The sequence below is a fragment of the Pygocentrus nattereri genome, chromosome 9 (genome assembly GCF_015220715.1).
Source record: "Pygocentrus nattereri isolate fPygNat1 chromosome 9, fPygNat1.pri, whole genome shotgun sequence".
In the NCBI taxonomy this organism is placed as follows: Eukaryota; Metazoa; Chordata; class Actinopteri; order Characiformes; family Serrasalmidae; genus Pygocentrus; species Pygocentrus nattereri.
Genome location: NC_051219.1, coordinates 40,805,414 through 40,826,902, shown reverse-complemented (window position 1 = coordinate 40,826,902; position 21,489 = coordinate 40,805,414). Strand labels below are relative to the sequence as shown.

At 40.3% G+C, this 21,489-nt stretch overlaps 1 protein-coding gene across 1 annotated transcript in view; it reads left to right on the top strand.

The window, feature by feature from the left end:
• cables2b (Cdk5 and Abl enzyme substrate 2b) overlaps positions 1 to 21,489 on the top strand; it is a 41,366-nt gene that overhangs the window by 11,643 nt on the left and 8,234 nt on the right. Inside the window, exons 2-5 of the mRNA XM_037541236.1 lie at positions 4,680 to 4,772; positions 9,265 to 9,342; positions 15,643 to 15,748; positions 16,036 to 16,186. Coding sequence (XP_037397133.1) covers positions 4,680 to 4,772; positions 9,265 to 9,342; positions 15,643 to 15,748; positions 16,036 to 16,186 — 428 coding nt within the window. The remainder of the gene's footprint in view (positions 1 to 4,679; positions 4,773 to 9,264; positions 9,343 to 15,642; positions 15,749 to 16,035; positions 16,187 to 21,489) is intronic.

Below are 21,489 nucleotides of genomic sequence, written 5' to 3'. Positions count from 1 at the left end.
CCCAACTGCACTTTTCTTGAGTGCCTTGCTGTCCCTTTGCTGCTCTAGCACTGAGAATTTACCCAGTGTGGGACTAAAGCAATCGTCCTTGAGCAAGACACCTAACCCCTAATTGCTCCCCGGGCACCATGGATAGGGCTGCCCACTGCTCCGGGCAAGTGTGCTCACTGCCCCCTAGTGTGTGTGTATTCACCAGTGTGTATGTGGTGTTTCACTTTACGGATGGGTTAAATGCGGCGGTGGAATTTCCCCGGTTGTGGGATTAAAAAAGTATCACTTAACTTGAAAGAAGAGAATTAACAAGAAGAGAATTAACAAGCAAGTAATGACCCTTAATTACTTAACAACGTTTTTAGTTTGTTACTTGTAACTTCATAGACAATATATATGTAATACTAAAAGTAAAAAATAGGATAAAAATATAAACAATCCTTCACAAAAATTAACAATATGAAGAATCATAGAGGAATAAAAACAAATATTTATTTAATATATGTTGATTGGCAATTGTCAGTTGTGCCTTTTAATATGTTGAGCTGATTGCTTTTGCTAAACTCTCTAACCTTTTATTCTGGATATATTTGAATTTACGTGACCAAATCGTAAGGCAAATTATTCAGTAACTGCATGAAAGAAATGTAAATTTTATTTATTTATTTATTTATTTATTTATTTATTTTACTCTCCTCAGTTCAGCTTCTTTTATTGTGAAGGTTTAAAATGACGTCACCATCTGTTTGACTGGAGAGAAGAGTTACAGCCTCATACGATGCCCAGCTTCTGAATGGAGCTTATGGAATATGAAAGTTATGAAGAATATGACGAAGTGTGTTTTGGAACCACCGGTGGTTCCAAGGAGTTTAAGATGCTAAATTGCTAAACATGTCGGTGTAATTCATCTCACTCCATTCCCTTTGCTCTAACAGACCTATTTCAACCTCTTAACTGGCTAATGTTGAATCATGTGTTGGGGGCAGTAAGTATACTTAAATGTGCAGTGCATAGGAAGCCCAGGAACAGGTCTGGGAAACACTGACCTAATGCAATAATAATTACGTTGGCAGACACAAAGCCATGTGATGAAAGGAAGAGTCACACATGTCTCTGCTGGTCAGCTTGCATACGCACCCAGTGTCTGTTACAGCCATGATTGACGAGCTGGTGTGGAGCTGGTCAGTGGCAGCTTCATTAGTCATAATGAGAGATGCCCACAGGGAAGAGAAAACCACTTTTCTAGCCACTACCCATCATTCATATCTGCAGCAGAGTCCTGGTCCCAGAGGGACGACGATTAAAGACCATCATGTAAAATAGATGAGTGAACAAGAGAGTTATAAAAGCACAGAAGACGACCAGCTCTGTCCAATGTAAGGAAGAAAGCCAGTGCACATAATAAAATACAGTGGGCTTTTATGTTTGTTGCCTTCATTTACATTAGAATACCTCCTGCTTATTGTTTTGAGATTATTTACTGACATTTGAGAAAGTTGTGAAACATATACTGCAGAATTTGTTAATCTAAAAGGTGTTCTGAAGGGAATCTGCAGTGAAGTAAATGGAAGATGCATGTTAAAAACCTGATTTTGTCATTTTTTTAAACCAATTTATTTTTTCAAATGAATGCATTTTATGTATTATTAAGAGAGAGAAATTTGGACATGCATTTTCATATGAATATGCATTTTTCACAATGAGGAACCACATGGTTTAACCTCCTTGGAACCACCGGTGGTTGCAAAACGCTCTTCATCATGTTCTTCATAACGTTCATATTCCATAAGCTCCATTCAGAAGCTGGGCGTCGTGTGAGGCTGTAGCTCTTCTCTCCAGTCTAATAGACGGTGATGTCATTTTAAACCCTTATAATAAAAGAAGCTGAACTTTGCTTTTCTACTGAAAGTCGACCCGTTTTCCCCAAATCTGGGCTCTAAACTATAAACAGACGGCGTCTCTTCAGTGATCTGCTCTGGAAACATCACTTTTAGAAAATAACAGATTTTTGGCTTTCAGCAGTAAATTGTAAGCATACAGTGATATGTGGAGATCATAAAACACATGTTCATTTGAGGGGAGCTTTTACAAAAAAAATGATAAGTAAATTTTTATTTTATTTATTTATTTCATACAGTTACTGAATAATTTGCCTTATGTTTTGGTCATCTAAATTCAGATTGATAAACCAAAATATACCCTGTAGAATAAGAGGTTTAAAACCGTTTATCTTGGCAGAAAAGTGTGTTTTGAAACTCCAAATAGCATTAGAATAAATGCAAATAAAGAAATTCTTTGACTTTTTTTTTATTGAATTTTAATTTTTAAATGAAATACTAGGTGATCTCACTTTGAAGAATAAAGTTTGCTTCCGTAACATGGCTGTGACGAACTAGACGCGTGCAGATTTACAATATAGAAAAGGCTTTAATAGCGAAAGGGCAGGTTGAAAGCAGAGACGCCAGAAAAGCAGCTACATGGACACGTATACTTAGTCTAAAAACAGGCTAAGGTCAGAAACCAAAGCACAGTAGATCAGGCAGACTTGAACAGAAGGACAAGACGGCAAGAGAAAATCCAGAAACGCAGAACGGAAACTCAATAAAGGCAAATACAAAGGAGCGCTCAGTACGGAAAAATGAAAGCAATACTTTGCAACATACCAGTCAAACAGAGGAAACTGTCTGAGGTTGGTTGATGGAGTGCAGGTAACAATAATGTGGTGGGGATTGTGGGAAGTGGAAGTCACTATGGAGGGCGAACCCAGAAGCCTGACAGGTAGCGGATTTCTTTTAGATGCCTTCAGTTATCAGCACTAACTGTAACGTATAGCCTTGATAGATTAGCTAAACTAGGAGTTACTAGATGAAACTACGGTCAGTACTGGGCTACAATGAGGAATGTGGCAATAAGCATTGAATCAATGTAAACATTGACATACATCAAATCAGTGCTTTTTTAAAATTATTATTTATTTTTAAAAATATTTTGCAATGTCCAAAATTTTGTGGGTGGATGTGCATCTGTATATAGTAAATCCAAATATGTCAGTTTTAAACTCTGTGTTATGATACTAAAATGTGCAAGTTGGTGCAAATAACCAAGGCCCTCTTGGTGTAGGCGTGGCCAAATTTAATGGTTACTTATGTGCATAATAAAATATCCATAAACGCATGATTAAATTAGAAAAAAAGATAAAGGTACAAGTGTAAATGTATGTGTGACTTTTGGGTTAAAATCTGTCACTTATTTATTTTATTTATTTATTTATTAAAGCACATGCACCTGTGAATCTAACATAGCAGTAAATATAGGTCGGCATATTGTAGGAACAAATGCCAAGTAATGCCAAATACGAATACTATAGCCTAAACAAAAAGATGCTGCGTGCACGTCGTTATACACCTGACTTTAGTGGACGGATGTGTGGTGTAGTTTTAAAAAAGGCAAATATTGTTGTCTGAACCCTTAGAACTTGAACAGCATAACAAAATCAAAGTCATAATTTATTGCATAATTACATATTTAATTCCACAGTGAATGCAGTAAATTAAATTTATATTGAGTTTACCTTCTGTATTCATAGGTTTGAGTCTGCACTTCCAATTTTCTATCATTTTTCTATCACATTTCTATCAAATATATATAGTATAATATCAGTGTAGTGTAACTACACTGTGATACTATAGAAGATGAGGAAAGGCAGTACTGATGACAAATTTATCATTGTTATTTTAGGCACTGCAACAAAAAGGTACACAAAGGGTAAACAAATACTGTACAAAAAAGGCCTAAATACAGCAAGATATACAAATAAATGGCCATAATCGGTCACTATGTTTTAACTAATGTACTTTGTCATTCCTCAGCCTCTCAGCTGTAGTCTACAATATACAGGGTGATTTTAAAAGGATGCATCTGAGTTTAAAGCGTCATATTTTTACAACTGTGAGGTGCCTCGGAACCAATCACAATCCAATTGAAACAGGGGGTCATAGAGTTACATAGAGATGGTCGGTATGGCAGTGAACCTCCAACAGCTCAGAGCATTCTTGTTGGTTTCACAACATCTCCGAAATTGCACTGAAAGAGGCGTGAGTGCAGCGACACCTGTCACGCTCAATCCAGCATGGGATGAGTTTGACTGTGGTGTTGATGTCCGTACAGCTGGAGGAGGAGACTGAGACCATGTATAATTATATGATAAACTTCATGTTCATTTAAACCATTTACAGCTCACTGCATTGTTCTGTAATGATTTACAAGAGAAATAAATCATTTTTGAAATTGGATGAATCTTTTTGAATTTTGTTGACCCTCCGCTTTTCATAGTCAACATTGCTTATTTTTTACACTTTAGCTGTAGAACAAGCAGGATGAGCTATTTTGCTGCCATTGTGACGCACATTTATTTGGACTGCATCCATGACCGTGGAGTTCAGATCGGTCAGCTTGATTTTAATGCTTCTACACAGCGCAGATAATTGAGCTGGCTCTGATTAAAAACGCAGAGTTGCAGTCGGTCAACTGATGTGAAGGACGGCGGAATATGTCTGTGGTCATTTTCTTAACTTGATGTCTTTATTTTGTTCATAACAAATATGTTTATATTCATCTCTCTCTCTCTCTCTCTCTCTCTCTCTCTCTCTCTCTCTCTCTCTCTCTCTCTCTCTCTCTCTCTCTCTCAGGACCCGCAACCTGTCCGGTTCTCCTCGGCCACGCTCCCTGAAGAAGGTCCATTTCATTAAGAACATGAGACAGTATGACACCAGAGGCAGCAGGTGTGTACGTGTGTTTATTACATGTTAGTTATTGCTTAATCCTCTTTATTGTGGGTTTCGTGCCTGTGGTAACAGCCTTAGGCTGAGTCGTAATAGAACCACTTATTACAGACTATATATTATTCTCTTTGTGTGGACATGAAAGAGTGTGGGTGTGTATAAACATGACTGATTTTTCCCACACTGATTCAATATAAACAGCTAAGAGGCTGAGTGCCTGTTCTTATTCTGGACCCCTGTCTGTCTTTCTGTTCTGTGTGAATCTGCTGGAGAGGCCTTGTTGTTATTGCTGTTACATAAGTGTAATAGGTGAGAGGTCTGTGTGCAGACAGACAGAATTAATGATACCCACCTGTCCCTAACATGAGCCTTATCCTGCCTGGTCCTCTTCTGCAGCAGGTTCTCACAGTGCCAGACAGCGCTGTCTGTTACCCCGTACTTGCATGTGTATGCATGGTGAATATAGAGCCGTGCCACAGCACTGGCACGATGTCTGTGGAGTCCTGGAATCTACTTGGTATACTATAGTATAGTATAGGCCAGGGGTTCACCAACATTTAACCCTGAAGATTGTTGGTCACCATAGCAATGACAACAATCACGACTAACCAGTGGCTAACAAAAAGGCAAAGAGAGAGATTTAAGACGAATGGCGATAATTCAGAGACATATTGACTTATTTGCATTCATAAGCACTCCAGCTGGTTCATCTGAGGCCACATTTGTGAGTGAGTCTCAACTGCCAAACAATTACACCCCTCCCTTCAGTGCTCCTTCAGAAGCCCTGCCTCACTTTTTTTCTTGTGCCCATAAAACCCTTCACAAGCGTTGTACAGTCAATTGCAATGATATAACATTAGAGCGAACAACACCACAAGTAATGTAGCTAAGATTAACTAGGTTGTGGGTTAGCAAACTTAATACATTCGCTGCTGATTCTGTGAAACAGCAGCAAAAAAGCCTTCTTATCCATTTTAATGCCTTTCAACCTTCATGTCCCTCAGTAAATGCCAATGAAATAACCAGGGCCTGCACAACCGGCACAGCTAACAGGACAAAAACATCCTCCTGCTTCACAGATTGGCTTGTATTCTCATTCTCACAGCCCTGAAGATCACCTGTGTTCATTAGAGTGATCATATGATTTACCTTTAACTCCACATCTTATTGACTTGTGCACACACGTTTCCCAACTTCCTACCACAGAAATTGCTCATGTTTTAGTGGTTCTGCACCTGACCATCAGAATCAGGCTTCTGCACCTGACCATCAGAATCAGGCTTCTGCACCTGACCATCTCTTTATATCATGCGTATATACACACACACACACACACACACACACACACACATATATCTATAATATAAATAACAGATCCCTATGAATGCCCTGATTGGGAAATATCATCACTTTAACTGTTGCAGTTGGCTTTGGGATCATAATAGCTTTTGCTGGGTGAGCAGTTATAAACTATATAAAAATGGTTTATTAGTCGAAGTAACTCAGAGTTGGGTTTAGGTCAAGATTTGGCCACCAGCCAGTGGAAAATATCTAATCGGCCTCTCCAATCACTCATTTCCCTTTCCTCCGCTGTCCGGAGTATGACAGCCTGTGCAAAAAAAAGCCAAAGCTTGGGAAAAAGCAGTGGAAAGTGCCGGTAACAGTGTGGGACTGTTTATAATGATCCTTTAATAAACATAGCTGTCGTTCCATGGCTAGAGGAACCGCAGAGCTCAGGGGAAAAGAGGCAAAACACAAACCCTCAAATCCCCACCGACTCAAACCCTCAACATCTGTCCCGGACCATTTTCCTTGCAGCTGAGGCTGCTTGCCAGCCCCAAGCAGAGTGCATCAGCACTGCGCTGCAGGCACTGTGGACTTAAGAGTGGAGCTTACGGGGTTGTTTTTGGAGAAAATAAACACACCCGGGGATTTGACGCTAAATTATTGCCAGCCGTAAGTGTTACTGCTCATATCATTGGAGAGTCATGCATTAGTATCTAGCAGAAAACGACAGAGATTGCTATGCAGAGTGGACTCTGATTGGTTGCCCTGTATTGCTGTATTATAAAACATAAAAAAATAAAAATAAAAAAAAAACTTGCAAAGGATTTTGTGGTTATGGGCCCTAAATGTACATGATTCATTTGTTGGTTTGCACTGAACAAAAGTGTCTTACTTCTTGCTAAAACACAGCAGCTGTGATGTAACATATCGTCGCTGTCCAATGAAAAACAAGTAAAGGACAGCTGGTGTGTTGATGTGATGTGGAAAACAAAAAATTGATGATATATTATTAATGTTCACTGATCAGAAGCCACTGTATTAGGTTCACCTTGTATCTACACCCATTGTCCATTTTATCAGATCCACTTTCCATATAGGTGTCCTTTGTTGGCCTAATAAAAGCCTCTACTATCATTCATCAATGGTCAGGATCTCCATAGAACCACCACTGAGCTGCCCGTGTAGACGGCTGAAGCAGTGAAAACTTATCTTGGATCCATTCAGTGGCAAAACCTGATCTAAATGAATAAATCATAATCTACCAGGCTAATAGAAACATATACACCACACAGCACATTTAACAAAAAGAGAAATTAGGTTTTAGTTTGAAGCTTTGATGTTTATTGAACGGTGGGTTTAAAATCGTGCACTGCTTTCATTGATTTGAGCAAACTGAATTTATTTGAATGCTTTGAGGTTTGAAATGCCGCAGCAGGATGCCAGAATAAACCAGCATAAACATGTAACGACGTAGCTGTTCGCTGATTGGTTCTGTAATCCCACCTTACGGTTCTCTGGCCCCGAGTATGGTTAACTAACCATGGCAAAAAAAAACCGTGTGTAACCATGACGTGAGTGGAAATGCGTCATGATGGAAACGCCACTGGAACACTTGCCTTCCGTGCTCAGAACCGTTCGCCCCTGCAGTGGAAAAGAGGCCTCTGTTTGGCCTCCTCTCCATGGCGCGTACGTTTAGTCACATTTTGGTTGTTTGACTGCTTCAGCTTGCATGCGCCGGTCTTTCACACGCTTGTACTGCTGAGCAGGGCAGCAGGTAAATTCTACAGATATACCTTTACCAAGTGAATAAACAGTCAAATCTATAATTCTGCTCAATAAAAATATAACTCTTAAATGAGCACTGGATGTATATTTACCCAGGACAGCATTCTGACTTTTTGATTAGATAATCGTTTCACGCCTGTAAAGCACGACAAAGAAAAATGAATCCGCTCATAACACCCATCCAGTAAACTTGGTATAAACTCAACAAGGCTGGAATAGTGTACTCTCTTTGTTAGATATAGCCAACAGTGAACGAATGGCTGCTTTTTGGCGTGATCTAAAAAAGGCCTGTTGTCCTTTATATTGTGTGTAAATTTCACCAAAAATGACTTGGGAGGAATGTCTGGTTCCACTGACTTGCATTTAAAAGTAAAGTAGGTTTTTCCTTCTGCTGTAAAGTTAGGTACGAGGTTTTCTTCTGACAGCAGTGATATACAAGGTGCAAAATGGAATTGAGGATGAGTGATGAGGTTAAAAACACACATGAGGAGAGGCTGCAGGTGAGAATGACTAACAACTGCTTCCTTACTGAAGAAGCTACTGTGTGGTGGTAGTAACACAATGAAAAATACTGTTTTGTTGTTATTGCTGCTATAATGATGATTATGATGATGATTATGATGATCAGGACAACACAGAGTCGCCAATACACAGGCATGGGCCAAATCCAGAAACGCAAGCAGCAGGAGAAAGGCAACCAAAACAGAGACGGGGAAGACAGAGCAAGATCCAAAAAACAGGCGAGGAGTCAAAACCATATAGCAATCAGGTCCAGCAAAGGTACAAGAAGAGCAAATCATAAGTCATACACGAGAATCAAAACAAGATACAAGAAATGCTCAGTATGTTCACCGAGGACAGATGATAGGCTAAGAGTGAAGGGTCAGGAGTCACATAGGTAACAACAGCAATGAGGGAGATGATTCAGCTTCAGGAGTTCCCAGAGGGTTCTGGGAAGTGTTGTTCTTGTCCTTTGGATCGTCCAGTCATGACAATAATAGTAATAATAATAATAATAAAGGCAACAGTAGCTATAATAATGTTGCTAGCATTAGTAATTCTTTTTTCAGTGTTTTGTTATTTTATACTGTTACTATTATTATTTTCACTTTTTTGAATTGTGCCGTCATGTTGTTATCGTCTGAATAGTAGAAAATACTGTAATATAAATTTAAGTACATATCAAGCACCCCTAGTGGGGGGGGGGGGGGTGAGGCTACATGCTGTATGCATGATAAGCTGCAGTCTTAAATAAATCAAAAAGTAAATCAAACAGTGTTACTCATTGTTGATGTATTGCGGTCACATCAACACGTCTTACCCTCCGTGTGTGTGTGTGTGTGTGTGTGTGTGCATTTTTCTGACCCTGAAAGAGAAAAAATCCAAAAGTTTTCAAATCTGTGCCTTTCGTCTGTTGCAGGATTGTGCTCATCTGTGCCAAGAGATCACTGTGTGCTGCATTTTCTGTGCTGCCATATGGAGAGAGCTTCCACATAAGGTACCAAATGCACGTATACAAAAATATCGCTGCTGTAACAAAAATCTAAAATGTAGATTTTATGTGTGGAGGAAACGCATTATAAAGCTAGTATAAGACCACGTGCTAATTCTGCAAATTAAGACCCTTTATGTTGGTCCAGTTGACATTAAATGCAGTTAGTTAGAAGGTCATTAGTTTAAAAGTCTTATATTTGTATTTCTTCTGCCTGAGGTCCTGTGTTTATTATACTGGCAAAACAATGTTCCATATTTAACCACAAATTTGCAAAATTATTTACTATACTATTTACTGTACATGTAAAACGGCAGCCAAGAATCCATCTTTTTTGAGGTGAGAGCGTTGTTCTGCTATGCTACTGATTTAAAACCTTTCATTACAACTGGTTTTAACCTCTTCAACTCCTTGAGACCACCGGTGGCTCCAAAACGCACTTCGTCATATTCTTTAACTTTCATATTTCATGAGCTCCATTCAGAAGCTGGGCGTCGTGTGAGGCTGTAGCTCTTCTCTCCAGTCTAATAGACGGTGATGTAATTTTAAACCCTTATAATAAAAGAAGCTTAACTCAGTTTGTTTTTCTACTGAAAATCGACCCGTTTTTCCCCAAATCTGGGCTCTAAACTATAAACAGACGGTGTCTCTTCAGTGATCTGCTCTGGAAATATTACTTTTATAAAATAACACAAAGAGCGTCTGAGATTTTTGGCTTTCAGCAGTAAATTGTAAGCATATAGTGATATGTGGAGATCATAAAACACATGTTCTGTTGATTTGAGGGGAGATTTTACAAAAAATAAATTAATAAAATAAAAATGTGCATTTATTTCATGCAGTTACTGAATAATTAGCCTTATGATTTGGTCACGTAAGTTTAAACGGACAAACCAACACACACACCCTGGAGAAATTTTACCACTGTTTTTACCTTCCAACATTATTTACTGTACATGTGAAACAGCAGCCAAGAATCCATCTTTTTTGAGGCGAGAGCGTTATTCTGCAGGGTGGGCCATTTATATGGATACACCCAAATAAAATGGGAATGCACATCTCGTATCTTCACAGCATAGATAATTGCCTTCAGATGACCCCAAAGATAAAAGTCTAAGGGGGTCAGATCGGGAGACCTTGGGGGCCATTTAACTGGCCCACGACGACCAATCCACTTTCCAGGAAACTGTTCATCTAGGAATGCTCGGACCTGACACCCATAATGTGGTGGTGTACCATCTTGCTGGAAAAACTCAGGGAATGTGCCAGCTTCCAAAGTGGATTGGTCTTCGTGGGCCAGTTGAATGGCCCCCAAGGTCTCCCGATCTGACCCCCTTAGACTTTTATCTTTGGGGTCATCTGAAGGCAGTTGTCTATGCTGTGAAGATACGAGATGTGCAGCACCTGAAACTACGGATACTGGAAGCCTGTGGTAGCATTCCTTCTGCGGTGTTGCTCTCAGTGTGTGAAGAGTGGGAGAAGAGGGTTGCATTGACAATCCAACACAATGGGCAGCACTTTGAACACATTTCATAAGTGGTCAGAAACTTGTAAATAACTCATGAAAGAATAACGTTACGTTAAAACCAAGCACAACATTGTTTTTCTTGTGAAATTCTCAATAAGTTTGATGTGTCACTCGACCCTCTTCCCATTGAAAAAAACTAAAGTTGGATCCAAAATGTCCAACTTCAAAAGGGCCGCCATGGTCACCACCCATCTTGAAAAGTTTTCCCCCTCCCATAAACTAATGTGGCACAAACAGGAAGTTAATATCACCATTCCCATTTTATTTGGGTGTATCCATATAAATGGCCCACCCTGTATTATGCTGCTGATTGTAAAAATAACAAGATCTTGAAAAGTCTTAACTTTCAGGGCATCTACAGGTTTATGCAAATTCATCAAAATCCACAGCACTTCACACAGACACTTCTCAGGGCCTTTCAGCCAAGCTCTTCTACCCAGCTGACTGATCTTGTTATAAATCCTCCTTCCTCTTGTCACTTTTCTTAGTTCTCTCTTAGTCGGTCTGTCTTTTCCACCTTCTGCACTGTTATCTATTGTCTTTCCTCTCAAGCTTTTCTTTCAACATTAGACTTTCCTGTATATGATCAACAGTGGCCTGGCCCCACATACGCACAGGGAGCAAGAATTAGAATGTGAATCCTGTGTTGAGCAGGATTTCAGGGTTTTCCTCTTGGGATTCAGTAGCCAAACTGGACGAATGAGTCAGGCAGGAATGTTTCCCACAGTTCCGTGCCCAGATTGGCATGACCCGGCCTGCGACCTCCCTGCCCGTTCCCACCCTTTGCTCCACTCATCCTGCCAGATCTGCTCAGTAAAGCTCGGGCGAGGAAGGGAACAGGCTCTAGGAAGCGAAGTACATCTGTTCTGTTTTCTCCTTCCTTTATTTGGACATGCAGAAAGAGGGGAAATTGCACAGCTACGTTACGTCACGTAAACGGGCATGAGATTTTTCTCTCTTGAGGTTGGATAAAAGTGTAGAGATGAATGGGGGAAGGACAAACAAGTGATGATGATGTCATACATTTTCATGTGGGTGTTTTGGTACATTTTGAGGACAAAAATATCCCAACTTCCACAAAACGAATGTCTTCTCAAAAATGTCTGACTTCCCAGGAACTAAACAGGACTAACCGACATCAGGATCAATAAAATGTTATTTGCTTTTGTACAAAAACAGCAGGTTCGTTTTTTAATCCGAAGGGGAAAACTTTATTAGCATGAAAAGCAGAACAGTTACATGAATTTCAGAGTATCTTAGTATTTGATATGTGCCCCTTTTGCTTTCATTAACAGCATGCAGCAGTCTGGATGAAGTAGCGTGGCCCCAAACTAGAGTAAACAGAATTGAATCAGTTAACATAAACGATGTGTATGTCTGCTGCATGTATTATGCTTTTTTAAATATCATAAAGTACTTAACCCCTTAAAATCCCAGGCTTAATACATATTAAAAGCCGGCCTTACACCAAACGACTTTTCAAGCGATTTTAATGTCGCAGGCGAACTTGCAGTCAGAATTAATTCACGAAAGTCTTGCTCGAGTTGCGGCGCACTCGCTTCATCTCAGTCATTTAGTGTGAGGTGGTCAGGATGGCCTTAAATCTGTATTAAGCTTTTCTCATCTTCACAAAATCAACCATGTTTAATATTGTCATAAATTTCAAGTCTGCTCATACAAAGAGCGACATGCCAGAGGCCATGTGGGAGTGAGCAGAATATTAAATATTACACAGTAATGTGTGAAAGTTTTAGGCATCTAAGCAAATTTTTATCACAATATACATTAGAATAAAGTCATATTCATAATTCAAATCAACAGAAAAACAATAAAAAGTAACAAGAATTTCTTGGGTCCATATTTTTCCTGGACACCTTCACAGCCGCCACAGAGACTCGTTAATATCATCAGTTACATCATGAGCTCAATTTACTGAGCACTGATTGGTCGAACCAGGAGCTGCTTTTTAACTACATATAATACTGGACTTCCTCGAGGAGAGGCTTGGAGATGGGTAAACAATCAGAACATGTAATTTGTGTGTGTGTGTATATATATATATATATATATATATATATATATATATATATATATATATATATATATAAAATGTATGTGATTATATATTCTATACATTTTGTTTATTCAAATAACACTTTTCTCAGCAAATAAACACAAACTATACAAATAAATAGACTTTGAAAATGTGTCTTGGGTGCCTAAGACTTTCGCACAGTACTGTATATATATTTGTATGGAGCGAGAGAAAGAGAGTGAGTGCAAGGGGGAAAATGCATGAGGGCCTGAAATCTCTGTAAAAAGGCAAATACAATAATCGTATTGACTTTTAAACTGACTATTTTAATATAGCAAGTTCACTGAACCTGTAACAGTAATAAAGAAAATGTGCAGAGGACTTTAAGAATTGCAGTACTGAGAAAGCATCAGTGTCGTCTTTTATGGTTTAGTTCAAAACATCCAACCAGCAATGCTGAATCACTGCATGTTTTTGTTTGTGTAAATATTTATGGTAAATAAAATAGTAACTGCACATTTTACAGTTAAATTTAAAATAAAACTGGGTGTTGATCTACCAGAATACACAATTCGACCGTGCACTGGGCTGAGCCCCAGATCTTAACATGCCCAGTCAGTGTATCTTGCCATTTGTACCACTACAGATGGGAGAAGGAAAAGAGTTTCTTTGCTTGTAAATTTCCACCAGGTGCATGCTGGGAAATAATCTCAATCTAGTTGCAAGATCACCAGTGAACATCGTAGTCTGTGACTTTGTGTTTACATTTAACGTTTTACATTTACGGCATTTGGCTGACGCTCTTACCCAAAGCGACAATTTGATCATTTTTACACAGGTAGGCGAAGGCGGTGTTAGGAGTCTTGCCCAAGGACTCTTATTGGTATAGTGTAGGGAGCTGACCCAGGCAGGGGATTGACCCCTAGTCTACAGCGTAGAAGGCAGAGGTGTTACCCACTACACTAACCAACCATTTGAAGAACTTTAGTCTTTTAAAGGTCTTTTCAAGTTCTTCTAGTGTACGATTGGCATAAGGCTTATTGTTCAGTAATTACACGGACTTCAGTGTTATAGAACATGGACTATAGGGACTTGGGTTATAGAAGTGTGTAATAAAACTTTAGGCCTGCCGGCGAGCTCTGGCCAGGTAAGGGGTTAATGGATATCCAGAATGCAGATGTGTCAGGGTACATCAACAGCTGTTTTATAAACACATCTTGGCCCCCTGAAGCTAAATCAAATAGAATCGTGAAGTGCCTGGAAATTCACATCCTGTCTTTGTATAAAACCGTTTGTGTGTTGTGTGTGGGGTCAAGACAGCCACAGTGTTGGACAGACTGATTCAGGTCCGTTTCTGTGCCTGTCGGTCAGTGTGTGAAGAGCTGCTGTCTGTAGCCTGTGGAGGCTGCAAGGCCCCCAGTAGAACAGAAAGCTCAGTCTGAGTGAAGAGACAAGCAGCAAGGAGCGAATTATTTCAAGACTCTAGCCTTGGAGGGTGCTGTGTAATAGGTGAGCCCCACTGAAATGTGTGTGCGTCTGCCTGAATGAGCCTATTGAAGCAGTGTGTTAGGTGAGCTTCACCGAGGCTGTACTGGAATGAATGTTATCAGTGGAAGCCTGTCGGCTTTTTCAGCCAAGGGGCTTCAAGAGACCACCTTCTGTTCTGAACTGCTACTGTCCTCTCTTTCTGCCCTCTGTCCTCTCTCATCTCTCGCTCTCTCATCTTTCATCTCTGTCGCAACACTATACAATAGATAATCTCTCTCGCGCTCATGCAGAATTTATGATGATCTGGTCTGTAAAGAGCTCAGTGTGACTAATTTAATCCAGATGTACAGATAATCAGCTTTTTTCAGTGTTTTTTCTCCTGATGAAAATGATGAAACTAATCACTGACTGAACACACAGGAAAATTAATCTCTCGCGCTCTCTCTCTCTCTCTCGCTTTCTCTCGCGCTCGCTCACGCGCTTTCTCTCTCGCTCGCTCACGCGCTTTCTCTCTCGCTCACGCGCTTTCTCTCGCTCACTTTTTTCTCTCTCTATCTCCCTCTCTGTCTCCTCTCTTTCATCTCGTTACTTTGTCTTTCTCTGTTTTTCTTACTCCCGCTATCTCTCATCCTTTTTCTATCTCTCCCTCACCCTTCTCTTCTTTTCTCTTTATTTCTCTCATCCTCTCTCCTTTGTCTGCTTTCTTTCTTTCTTCCCCCTCTCTTTCTTTCTTGCTTTCTTTCTTTCTTCCCCCTCTCTTTCTTTCTTTCCCCCTCTCTCTCCCTCTTTCTTTCTCTCTTCCCCTCTCTCTCCCTCTTTGTTTGTTTGTTTCTTTCTTTCTTCCCCCCTCTCTCTCTCTCTCTCTCTCTCTCTCTCTCTCTCTCTCTCTCTCTCTCTCTCTCTCTCTCTCTCTCTCTCTCTCTCTCTTCCTTTCTCTCTTTCATCTCTCACCCTCTCCCCTTTTTTGTTTGTTTTTCTTTCTCCATCAACCTGTTTGTCTTTCTCTATCTTTCTGTCTCTATCTTTCATTTTCTAACTTTTTTCTCTTTGTTTCACCCTCTCTCCTTCACCTTCTTTCTTTCTTTTTCTTTCTTTGCCTCTCAACCTCTCTATTCCTCTGTCTTTCTTTTTCTCACCTTCTTTTTGTGTCTATATCTGTATTTTTCCCACACCCCTCTTTCCTTTGTACTTTCTTTAACTTTCCTTCTTTCTTTCTTGCCCTGTCTCTCTCGTTCTTTCTCTCTGTCTCTCTCAGTGACCCAGCCCTGAACGCCCAACGGCGGAGGCATTCGTCCGGAGGGATTTCCACACTGGACATGTTTCCTGGACTGGAGGGTGTTGAGTTGGGCATGTATGGCAGGGTAAGAGCTCAGCCAATCCCTGGATTAATCAAGACGTCAGTGGAGCTGTCATAGGTGCCAGTGGTGGCAGTGCCAAGTGACATTTGATTGACACCCTGCTGAGCGCTGAAAGGCTTATTTCACTGATGTTTGATGGGCCTTAGAAAGCTCATGGTGACATCTTAATGTATAAAAATGAAAGACTTAGTGGTTGGTTTATTTATTTATTTGATTCAGTGATTTAATATACATGTGTGTAGATTATTTATTTCTATCTTTTTTTTTTTGTTTTCTGATTATTTATTTAGACGGTATCCTATGCCCAGTTCCTGTACCCCACTAATGCTTTAGTTCGTGAAAAGCCACCAGAGATTGCTCTGCAGATGCCCTACTCCAGAAACAGCATCCCATGCAGCTACCCTCCATCACGCCTCAACAGCACTGTAGGCTTCGACCTGGGTACGTCGCACACATTGACACATTGTACATATGTCGCTCTTTAGCAGCTCTGGAACTGGATAGATCTGCCCAATTTGTTGGTTTTTAATTGTTCTCACAATAATGGCCTTTTACTGATCCTGTAGAAGGCAACACATGATGCCCATTATTCATGCAACCCAGTGTTTCTCAACCCAGTGCCACGTTGAGGGCCACCTACAAATCCATAAATTTTCCTATTAATAGCTCAATCGGAATAAAATGCGTCTGATTTGAGGTCATACGGAATTTCTATCCGATTGAACGAGGTGGGCAATCCTGTAAATAATCTGTTTAATAGAAGATGCAGAAGATCTGTTAAATGTCAGATACTCAGTCTGAAAGCATGTTCTGCGCATGTGCATCACGTCATAGCGAAAGTTAATGTTCAGCATGGCGGAGCTGAAATTGGTCTTCAGAGGAGACGAAGTTTATGCCCTGATCTTTAAAAGACGGCGGTGGGACGGATGTCCAGCTTATGTGTCTCACAACACAATGTCTTCCTCTCTGCCTTCTTTAATAAGTTCATGTGAAGTACGTTTCCTGAGTCTGACATCATTGTAAAGCAATTAGAAACACAAGCACTGCTCACTGCTGCTCATCTCACTCTGACTGTACTCCCGTGATGTTTGTTCTCATGGTAACGTCAAAACTAAGGGGTTCATTTTGGTTCGGATTACTTGTAGTGAGCATGTAGGAGATTTTCCATGAGATTGTTGAGTAGAGTGAACAGATAAACACCTCAGTCTTCATCTATAATCAGAAATGTGTTCAATCTGATAGTATGTTGGGATTTGAGTTGGGCCCAACTGAGTTTATTGAAACCGCTTTGTGTAGACCTGTGAAGATTATGAAATTTTAAATATAAATTAAATTGTGTTGTGTATACAATATTGTGTGTGTGTGTGTGTGTGTGTTATTTATATATATATATATATATATATATATATATATATATATATATATATATATATATATATATATATATATATATATAAAATTGCTGTTAGATTTGAGTGTCTGTTTTTGTTTAATGTATGAAGGTACAAGCCTGATACAGCCACGCTGTCTCTGCCTTTTCAGTCACATTCCTTGTAGCTAATGAAATGATGTACTGCAAATGCCTAGAGTTACAAAGAGTTATGTAGTCGGTCAAGCAAAGCTTCCACAGTACTTGAGAGAAAATATCCATTCGTTATGTGCTAACATCATTAGAACTTGGCGAACAAACAAACAAACATTACTCATCGCAGCTTTTGCCTTGGACCTGTGTAAAACGGCACCATTGATTTGGCGCATCTGTTTCTCTGTCAAACACACAGTCATGATCTTTATCCAGAACAGTCCGTGTATGGTCCTAGTTTAGGCTGGATTAACGAGATTTTTATCTACCTGTGACCTAAGCTAACAAGACTACACATGCACTCAATAGATCCTTCAGGGACTCCATCATAATGCCCTATTATTTTGTGAGTCCTAAGGATCAAACGAAGCCTGTTTACTCGTGCTCAAGCACATACACACACTTCGACACAAACACAAAGAGATACACTAAGGAAGCTTAAAATAGGTCCCAGTGTGTTGTGTGACTCACTGAATGGGGAGGGAAGCGGCAAGGAACCTGCTACAGCTGGCCATTAATATAGCACTTCAAGCAGAGCAGCATTTCTGTGCGTATCAATTGGGCCTTGTGTTTCCTGTGTGTGTCTATGTGCAAGTGTGTGTGTCATTGACACAGCTCTTATCGCTCTCTGAGTCCTTTGCCAGATTTAGCAGCCCTTCATTAAGAAAAACATGTGACGGCTCTGTGCGTGTTTGCGCATTAGGGGCAGTGGAGTGTATATTTGGAGACAGAACGAGTATCCAAATAAAGTATTAGAAATAAAAAGGAAAAGCTTAGTGTAGTGCATTAAGTACACACATGCGTATAAGCACAGTGTATTTAGTACCATGCACATTCAGTTTATGAATACATATACACCGATCAGGCATAAGATTAAGACCACAATGTTTCTGCACTCATTGTCCATCTTATCAGCTCCTCTTACTGTATAGCTGCACTTTGTAGTTCTACAGTTACAGACTGTAGTCCATCTGTTTCTCTGATACTCTGTTACCCTGTTCTTCAGTGGTCAGGACCCCCATGGACCCTCACAGAGCAGGTGCTATTTGGGACATTTGGATCATTCTCAGCACTGCAGTAAAACTGACTGGTGTGCTAGTGTGTGTTGCGCTGGCATGAGTGGATCAGACACAGCAGTGCTGCTGGAGTATTTAAGCAGTGTCCACTCACTGTCCACTCTATTTGACAGTCCTACCTTGTAGATTTAGTCAGAGACTGTAGCTCATCTGCTGCTGCAGTTTGTGTTGGTCATCCTCCATCGTTAGTCCTCAATCAGTGGTCACAGGATGCTTTTGGCTTGGTCATTTTGGTTGGGAGACTATTCAGTCCAGTAGTGACACTTGGGTGTTTAAAAACTCCAGTAGCATTGCTGTGTCTGATCCACTCAGACCAGCACAACACATACTAAAACACCACCACCACAGCAGTGCTACTGCAGTGCTGAGAAGGATCCAAATGTCCCAAATAGCACCTGCTCTGTGAGGGTCCATGGGGGTCCTGACCACTGAAGAACAGGGTAACAGAGTATCAGAGAAATAGATGGACTTCAGTCTGTAACTGTAGAACTACAAAGTGCAGCTATACAGTAAGTGGAGCTGATAAGATGGACAATGAGCGTAGAAACGAGGTGGTCATAATGTTATGCCTGATCGGTGTGTAGTACATTCTGTACTCTATGCACATACATAAGCATTCATTTAGAAATATGTACTTATAGTACGGTTTACATTCAATATGCACATTTATTAGCAAAGTACATTCAGTATTATGCACATTTAGTGCATGCAGACATACAAGCATAGTACATTCAGTACTAATACATTATTTTATATAGATATATTTCCAAGCATTTGAACATGTATGTTCATTACTGTGTACATTCAGTACCTGTGTGAGTATAAGCATTCAGTATTATGCACATTTACTGCACAGAATCTATAGTTAGGCATGACTAAGATGTGGTTCTGGCATTACATCTAGTGATTCTGGACTGTCCCAAAGATGCTTGATAAACGTATCCAAATTAGAGCCAAAATAGGAGCATTTTTGATCCATGAAAGTCCTGGGTTTTACCAATTCAGCGTGGTAAACAGAAAAGACCTTTAATGCAAATTTCTAACCGTTTGTATGATTTTAGTAAGTGGCCGTCCTGCTTTGTGTGACTAATAGATTTAAAAAGATTAAGACTGTAAACTTTCACACTGTTGTACAGGTTGGCTACTGTAACATCACACACTCTCCGAAATAAAGGTAGCAAACCTGTCGCTAGGGCAGTACCCCTCTTGTCGCTGGGGTGGTCTCCTCAAGGGTACATCTCAGTACTTTGTCAGGGATCATAACTGAACCATAATCCACTGAAATGATGTTTTCTAAGCTGTACTGACTCCACACACCCCGCCTCGCCTCCAGGCTTTTATTTTATTGATCTGTTAAGATTCTGAAAATGTACAAACTTTTTCACATGGAAAAACTTATTTAAGGTTCACAGTCAGACCTTAAAAGCACTGCTGCACCTTTGGGTGAACATTTACACTGTTTGCATCTTGATGAACGAAAAATGTACCTGCACAGAACCTTCATTTCTAACAGTGCACAGCATTTTTGCAGGTCTGCAGATTCATCCTTTAGAGCTTCCGAAGAACCAGTGCTGAGAGGTTTCTTTTTAAAGTAAAACGACTGAAAAATTAAAGAAGAAAACCTGAATAAAGTGGAGAAACAAGTGCAAATGTCTCCAGAGAGGTGAACTGCATGATACAGTTTAGCAGTTGACATCTTGTCATGCTGTGTGTATAAAATGCTTAACCAGTTAAGCTGACCTTGATTTTAAACCAAGTGGAAAAGATCTAAAAGACTTTGAAAGAAGGTTCGTTATTGGGGCCTGCTGGCAGGAGCCTGTTACAAAGACTGCTCAGCTGTCTAGTGTTTCAAGAGGAACAGTGACTTAGATCCACAGGAAAAAGATCAGCAAATAGGGGTCTTTGAAAGAGCAAGTTCAGGGGTAATGATGCTCGTGCTTTTATGTAGTATGTAAGGACAAATAAAAGAGCAGCTGTTTCTCAGGTGACTGAGAATGTCAGCGAAGGACGGGATCAGACTATGTCAGCAAAAGCAGTTCACAGCTACACAGAGAAGGATATAAAAGAAAGGTTACAGCATGTAAACTCATTAGAAAGATGAATACGCATTTGAGAGTTCAGTAGGGCAGAAACCACAGACGCAGGTCTACAGAGATGTGGAAAGTAGTGGTCAGATGAGTCAGATGCGCTGGAAAAGGGATGCTCTGTAGTATAAATGAGAGGTGGAGAAAGAGGCAGGTGAAATCAAACCTCATATCTTAGTGAGGTGTCATAACGTCAACCAAGAGGGGTTTTTTGTTTGTTTGTTTTTTTTCCTTTGGCCGAGACCTGCTTGAGACATCTTTCCATTTTTGGATTTGCAAGAAGAGATGAGTTTTTCAAACTGAGCATCTTTTGAACTTGGAAGCTTAAGTCTGTTAATAATTCTCTTGTTAAAGTCAACTGGAATTAGAAATGTACATTTATTGCATTTGGCAGATGCTCTTATCCAGAGTGACTTACAATTCGATCATTGTACACAGGAAGGTGAAGGTAGTGTTGGGAGTCTTGCCCAAGGACTCTTATTGGTATAGTGTTGAGTGTTTACCCAGGTGGGGATTGAACCCCAGTTTACAGCGTAGAAAGCAGAGGTGTTACTTGGGTTGGGGGCAGTCATGGGCTGGAGGTTAGGGAGCCAGCCTCATGACCGGAAGGTCACCGGTTCGAACCCCAGAGACGACAGCACATGACTGAGGTGTCCTAGAGCAAGACCCCTAACCCCCAACTGCTCCCCATTGGGATTGGGATTGGGATTGGGATGCCCACCGGGCGAGTGTGCTCACTGCCCCCTAGTGTGTGTGTGCTCACTAGTGTGTATGTGGTGTTTCATTTCACAGATGGGTTAAATGCGGAGGTGAAATTTCCCCATTTGTGGGACTAATAAGGGTCTCTTAATTAATTAATTACCCACTATACTATCCTAACCTCTCAAATCAACATTTTACTTCCATACTGTCCATATTTCTAAGTGAAATGAAGTGTAAGGGAAGGTATCGGAGCCAGCTGAGTCTTTCTTTCCATTTTAAGTACACTTAAATTACAGGTAC